Source organism: Peromyscus californicus, unplaced genomic scaffold (genome assembly GCF_007827085.1).
Source record: "Peromyscus californicus insignis strain IS unplaced genomic scaffold, ASM782708v3 Scaffold_4__1_contigs__length_199733344, whole genome shotgun sequence".
NCBI lineage: Eukaryota > Metazoa > Chordata > Mammalia > Rodentia > Cricetidae > Peromyscus > Peromyscus californicus.
In genome coordinates, this window is record NW_026294562.1 from 181376966 (window position 1) to 181384824 (window position 7859).

Genomic DNA, 7859 nt, shown 5'->3' on the forward strand with positions numbered 1-7859 from the left:
CTGAAGACACTTCCTGCTTGTTGGAGGAAGGGAGTCAAATCCCTTAATGATTTAGGGATCAGTAAACTGCATTTATACAAATAAATAATCACCCAACCATGCTCATGCAAGAAGCTATAATTAAATCCTATGGGGCATTAGAAATAGAGACATGAATAGGACACAGATTGGTGGGGTGGAGAAGGAGTCTGGAGGGGTTTATAAATATGAATCATGGGTAGATAAAATCAAAGAATATAAGCATGTGAGAACTCATGAAACAAACCTTGAAACACTTTAAACAGCCAGGATAACAGTGCCTATCATGTCAGCACTGAAGAGATGGAGGAAAAAGAGTTAACTGACTCTTGCTGGCCAGCACATCCAGTTGAATAGTTCCCTTGGAACTGTGGTTGTGACAGTTCTGAGTCCCATCTGGATGCTGGAATTGAACCCAAGCCCTCTGAATGAGCAGTCTTCTAACCAATGAGACATGGAAAGGGGAATGCAGACAGCACAGCTTTTAGAGCTCTTTGACGACACACGCAGTATTGTCAGTTAAGAACTGGGACAGCAGAGACTGAAAATGGAGGTGTGGTGTCTGATGAGCAGAAAGGGGCAGAATGCTGGGAAGCACGCAGCCATGGCTACACCTGAATTAGACAGCCACCAATCGGTTCCTTCCAGGACAGCCAGATAAGATGTAATGGCAATAGACGTTACATAGAAGAGCACAAAGCTGCTCACTAGACTGAGGATTCTTTGAGTGGCTCTGGTCTCAGGGGATGACCTAGGAGACAGGCATCTGTGGATGGGTTGGACCCTCTGCTTGTGTTTGAGCAAGTTAAATACCATGTAGCCACTGGCACACATCATCAGTCCCAAAAACATGACATCATTGGATGTCAATAGGATTACAGTAAGTGTTTTGATTGGTCTCCCAGGATTCACAACAGCATAGAATTCATAAAAATTTATAGCAGTAACATTTCTGCTACCCCTTATGTCAGTTATATACACTGGAATGTAGGCATATACCAACATCTGGAGGGCCCAGCACAGGCCTAGGGAAGGGCCAATGATACTGGGGGCTCTGACTTTGAGCTGTGCCAACTTGGAATTACTGGAGCTGATGGTGATGGCCTGAAAGACACTCAGAAGGAATGTAGAGACAAGGGATACTCCTCTACCAACTCTATGAAAATATAAGACAAGTTTACATGAAACATAATCTAGATAGTAAGTCTGACTAAAAGCAGCAATGGTCTGTGGGACTCCTTTGAAGAGAACTATGAAGTTGGCCCAAGTCAGGTGTTTGACAATCAGGTCCATGGGCTTTGTTCTGATTCCAGAGAAGTCAGCAATGATAAAACAACAAAGCAAGGCTGAGTTCCCCAGCATTCCCAGTGCAGTCTGAGATATGAAGAAGATCCCCACAGCCAGCTGTCTGGAGGTCATTATGCCATGGTCCTGGGTGCCTGCACAACAGGTCCAAAGAGCACTTGTTACATAAGTTGTACTATCTTCTTCTTAGTATGTCAAACAATGTTAGACACTATTAACAACTGATAGCTACTATGAAATGGGTAGTCAGCTTCCTTTAGAAGGTGGCCCGGATAAATCAGTATACTCCAGTGGATGGTCTTACATCCAAGAGCATAGGGCAACACAAAGTGTGTTTATGGGTTAAAAACTCTAAAAGACACAAAGGTAGGTACGTTGTGGAAGATGGTATATTTGGGAGAAGTAGAGGAGGTATGAAAATGATCAACATATATTATACAAATTTATCCAAAGTTGAAAAATGAGAAAACGTAATAGAGAATAATAAAAGAGCAATCAAAGTGGAGAATGCAAAATAGAGACCGTAATAAAAAACAAGAAAAAAGACAAGTTGTCCTCAGATACCAGCAAAGAAAACATTTGAATTCTCCTTTGTCTGCACACTCACAAGTAATGGAATTTGCATGTGAGTGTGTGTACATATATGTGCTTATTTTTGTCTTTAAGTGTTTTCAAAATTACTTCTTAATCTCTAAATGTATTGTAATTAATTTAAAATATAACCCTCTAATACTTTAACCAAGTCTACAAAACAGGAAATAGCAGATGACTTGGAAACGTGTTTAAAACATTATAAGAATGCACTTATTCCTTAGGAGGATAGCTGGTGAGATCATTCATCTTTTTGTAGTGAAATTAAAGCACAACAGACCCAACATGGAAATAATGAACAATAGTAGCATCTACTTTTATCTGTGGGATATAAAATTTCAGTAATATAGCGATAAATGTTACAGAAATTGATACATATTTGAATACGGTCAAAGATGCAATGGGTCCCTAACATGTAGCTAAATAATAATTGACATATCTGTGTGATTCAAAAGCAACATATATGTTGGGAATGAGGACACATATCTTTAATTCCAACATGTTTTAGGCAGAGTCAGGAGGATCCCTGTGAGTTTGGACTTGCCTGGTTTACATAACAAGCTCTAAAACATCCAGCACTGTGTAAAAAGAACCTGTCTCAAAACCACATAAAAAGTAAGCTCTAGTGGACATGGATATATATGTCTGGGATAAGTTAAATAATTAAAGGCCTTGGAACTGTATGACATGAAGTTGAATTCATTCAGTACTCAAATGCCTACAGACTTGAAATTTAGACATTGAAACATCGGTTAGTCACTTGCTCCTCATTTCACACCTGAGAACAAGAAGACCTCTAAAAGAATACTAACTTGTCACAATGCCACAATACACAGCAATTTACAAAAGGATAAAAAAAATATTCTGCACTCATATACAGCCACTGTGGGCAGCAGAATTAGAGGTGTAAACAAGCAGAGGCCATCAAACACCTCTCAAATTGCTCTCGTAACTAATTGTATTTAGGAGATATTTTACCAGCCCAAGGACCAAGGTCTGGGATTCCCAAAGAACAACAAGTGCACGTAAATTCTGAGAAATAGTCAGAAATGGTTTTAGTCACCAGGATCTCCACATTACTGGGAACAAATACACTGTTACTCTCTTGGAAAAGAACACAAAAAGTAGAAATCCAGGTTATTTTCTCTCACCTGCAGCCTCCATCAAACTATGTGGGTTTCAGTTCTTGGGCAGATCCTGCCCATATGAGCATTCATCCTGTGCAGGAGATGTTTCCTGAAAGAGGAGATCAGTTCAGAGGTACAGTGCTCTCACCCACCTTCCAGAGACTGCACTGTCCTCTGTACACTAGGTATCTGAAAGAGAATAACTTTCCTGTGCAGGTAGGATGCATAGGAAACGGGGATTTCTAGAAGGAGACTCAGTGGTCTTGGGACCTACAAACCTCATATAGGTACAAAGTTGATGGCGACCCCCAAGATGAAGGTTGAATGTTCTTAGAGCTCATCCCCCAAGAGGATGAGAGGATCTTGTCACAGGAAGGGACAATGACAGTTATACTGAGACAGTTGACATCACCTCTGAAAAACATTTGTTCCCATCAATAAACTGGTAAAAAATTTGACTGAGGAGTGAGCATTACAGAGAGGCAGGTTAAAGTGTAAAGTGACTCTTCTCTCCTGTGCTGTCAATAGCTGAGGTTCCTGAAGGGATAACCAGGAAGCTTACATTCTAGGAAGCAGGGACTGAGGGCAATGTGTGAAGGTACAAATACACTTGACTGTGGGGGTGCATCATTATGAAAATATCACTTACATTCTAAGAGACTGGGAGTTTTGTTGTACCTCCTAGACAGAGTTAATGCACCATGAGCTAGACTGCTATCCTATTGTGCATTATGCCTGTTTTTTAAATCTTACTTAAAGAGATCAATGCAGGGCTTGGAGAGATGGCTCAGAGGTTAAGAACACCAGCTCCTCTAGCAGAGGCCCTGATTTCAATTCCCAGCAAACACATGGTGGCCTACAACCATCTATAATGAGCGCTGGGGCACTCTTCTTAACAGCAGGCATAAATGCAGGAAGAATATTGTATATATAATAAGTAAATAAATCTTTTTTAGAAGGAGAGATCAATGCAACAACTGCCCTGCTTGACTTTGATTTTCCATGTAATCAGCTTTTAAAACATAAGCTAATGCATAGCTTTAATCCTAAATTATGTAGTCTTCCAGGCTCCTGACCCAAAAGTAGTGAAGGTGTGTATATAAGTTATGGTAACAAATGATAAATAGAAGAAGGAATTTGAAAGCAACATTATGAAACAAATATCCACCATAAGTATTGAAAATATCCAAGATATAAGAATATATAGATCTATATGCAATGATGGTTACAACACTGTTTGATATCTGGATCAATCGGGTGAATTTGCATTCAGTGATATAATACGCTGTAGGACACATTTAAAGACTGCTTTAAAGTATCTCCCATTCTTTCCTTCATGTGAAACTTCCATACTGTTCAATAAATACAGTGCTAAGTGTTTGGTGAGGCACACAGGGAGAGACAAATTCACAATTCATCAATCAGGTAGGTACTGATTTAGACTCCAACCGCAGACAGAGAATGAAGGAAGGCACCAGGTACGAGAGGTAAAGAATTAAAATCTGGGGACTAGAGAGATGGCTCAGAGGTTAAGAGCGTTGACTGCTCTTCCAAATGTCATGAGTTCAATTCCCAGTACCCACATGGTGGCTCACAGCCATCTATAATGAGATCTGGTGCCCTCTTCTGGCCTGCAGGTATATGTGCAGGTAGAACATTGTATACATAATAAATCTTTTAAAAAAAAGAATTAAAATCCGGGTTGTTTTTGGTTTAATGACTGGAGAAAGTGCTTCTTAATTTATATTCCATATCATGGCCCTGACACATATTAAATATTTCAGGGATACTACTAATTTATTCATTCCAATAGACCCTGATTCTTTTAGTCTGTCTGTACATAATTTAATTTCCTCCTCCTGTCCCCACATGAAGTGGACCACAACACTTCCTTTACTAACTTCCCTTCTTCCACTCATTCCTTCATACTTTGAAGTTCAGGACCAGATGGCTTTAGGACAGAACTCTGATGGATTTTCAAAGAAAAGTTAATCCCAGTACTCTACAAATTATTCTACAAACTAGAAACAGAAGGGTCACTGGAAATTTGCTTTACACTGCAACAGTTACCATGATATCAGGACCACAAAGAGACACAAAAAAGACAGCGTATTACCCACCAATTTCCCTTGTGATCATAGATGCAAAATTCCTCAATACAGTACTTGCAAACAGAGTCTAAGAACACATACAAACAAGAAGAAATATCCACCATGTTCAAACAGGCTTGATTCTGGAGGTGCGAGAGCAGTTTAGCATTTATAAATCAGTAAATGTAATTAATGTGCCAACTAAACAAACTGAAAAAAATGATCATTTTTGTAGATGCAGAAAACGCTTTTGACAAAATCCAATATCCATCATTATATATGCCCTGGAGAGATTGTGGATATTGAGGACATTTCTCAACATTATTAAACCAAACTTATAGCCAACATAAAATTAAATGGAGAAAAACTCAAAGCAATTGCACTAAAATCAAGAACAATACAATCTTGTCCACTCTCTTCATAAACATTCAATATAGTACTTGAAGTATTAGCAAGAGTAATAAGACAACTGAAGGAGATCAAGGAGTTATAAATTGAAATACAAGTCAAAGTATCTTTTTTTCTAGATAATTTTATAGTATATGGACGTGACCCTAAAAATTCTACTGGAAATATCCACAGATGATAAATACTTTCAGTAGTGTCTCTGGATCCACAATAAACTCAGACAAATCATTAGCTATCCTATATACAAATAACAAGTACCATACAAAAGAAATTAGTGAAATATCATTTGATCCATGACAGTAGCCTGAAATAATACCAAATATCTGGAGTATGTCCAACCAAGCAAATGAAAGACTTGTATGATAAAACCTTTGACTCAATAATAAGATATTAGAGCATAAAGAGATCACTCATGCTCATAGATCTGGAGGAATATTGTATTAAAAATGGCCATCCTACCTAAAAAAAACTGAATTTTGAGACTGAAGGCAATCTCAATTAAAATTCTAAAACATATCTTCACTGAACTTGAAAGGTCAATTCACAGTTGCATATGGAAACAAAAAACTGAACATCACTAAAACAATCCTGAGGAATATACTAACTTCTGGATATCACCATCCCTGATTTTTGAGTTGTACTACAGAGCTATAGTAATAAAAACAGATGGTATTAGCACAAGACAGACATATTGATCAATGGAATCCAATTGAAGAACAACATCACAAAATTGTTCATTATTTGTAATTTCACTGATGCAACTGTTGATCATACATGTAGGAAATATGACATCATTTAAAATACCCACTGACCAACAGGGCTCCTGTGAAAAGTCAATATCCCTGGAAGATTTTTAAAGCTCTGCCTACCTGGTGTTGTACTAACTGAGAGGCCATGAACTTTCCCAATAAGAAGTTGCCAGTGCACCCTCCTGCCACATCTGTGTGGATGAAAAAAATGTGGTTTTTAACAAGATGTTTCAACGGAAGAGTTGTTGTGGCCTTTGAAAATCCTGGAATGACAATGAATAAGACATCTGTACTATGTTCTTGATTAGAGTATCCAATTCCCATCAGTATAGTGTAGCGATAGTCAATGTTAAATTAAAAAAACAGTGACCAACATCCACCATATTTTGAGACCATTGCTGTGCTCAAACTTGTGCAATCACTGTGCCCAATTTAAGAAATGGGAGTTTGTCTTCACAGCCATAGCATTCTGCACAAGAAGGTACCCTGTGTTCATATTAGTCACTTCCATTGAAACACCATTCTCACTTTTAAATACTCACTTTGTTATATTTTAATAAGAGTTAATTGTATATTGGAAAATATAATTTTTAAAGATTTATTTTTTTATTGTATGCATAAAAGTCCGTATCATTTCGGCCATGCAGTCTTGTTTACCTAACCATGTCTCATGCTGTGGATCAACACAGACCTAAAGACCAATACCAGAATTGAGATCTCACTGCTTTGATTCCTTTCTTAACTCAACAGTGAACACAGTCCTTTTCTCCTCCATGAATTGGACAACAAAAGCTCTGTTTCATGTGTACGGCTCCTTCAATCATGCCTGACCATGTTCTTTGATGTTTTAGTCCCTTATAGTCACTGAAATATCAGCCAGAAATAACAACATATATTAGTAACACATTAGATCATGTCAATCAGGAACTTATTTATCCTATATTGACTCGTGTGCATCCTTTGCTTGAGGGGAAGTGGTAAATTGAACTCCTCAATTTCTCTGCTTCTGAAGATCTCACACTGATCCCACAGATTCATTTTCAGTGATTTCATGAGCCAGGTTAGGAGAGACTACTTCTTCCCTTGATGTGAAGATACATGATGTAGGCAGTTCAAATAGAGTATTTCCAAATTTCCCTAATTCCCTGTACTGTTAAAGAACCTATCTCAATACTCAAACTTACATCTTTGCTTTCCATGGATTACAAGTTAATATTCATCATTGTTGTTTTCTACTGTTTTTTTCAATAGTCTCTGCTCTTGAATCCTTAAAGTTATAAGAAATGGCACATGGAAGTTTAAATAGCTAAGTGTATAAAAGCCCAGCAGAAGTAACAATACATGAGTAACAGCTATCCTGTCAGTTGGACATCATTTTTTTTGACATTTATAGATCTTTATTGTGGACAGTAGCACAGAGGGGGATCTGATGTTTATGATGCCAATAGACATATGCTTTCTTTGCATTGTAGGAGTAAACACTAAAGTGATAACTATAGATGAATTACTAATGTCATTAATTTGTATATGCATCATAAAACTCTAATGTGTTCTGAAATAGATTAAGAAGA

At 37.8% G+C, this 7859-nt stretch overlaps 1 protein-coding gene across 1 annotated transcript; it reads right to left on the reverse strand.

Annotated features, from left to right (window-relative positions):
• Positions 1 to 537: 537 nt before the first annotated feature.
• LOC128124141 (vomeronasal type-1 receptor 4-like) lies at positions 538 to 1437 on the reverse strand. Its single transcript, XM_052760341.1, has one exon. The coding sequence runs from the start codon at positions 1435 to 1437 to the stop codon at positions 538 to 540; it is 900 nt and encodes a 299-aa protein (XP_052616301.1).
• Positions 1438 to 7859: the final 6422 nt, after the last annotated feature.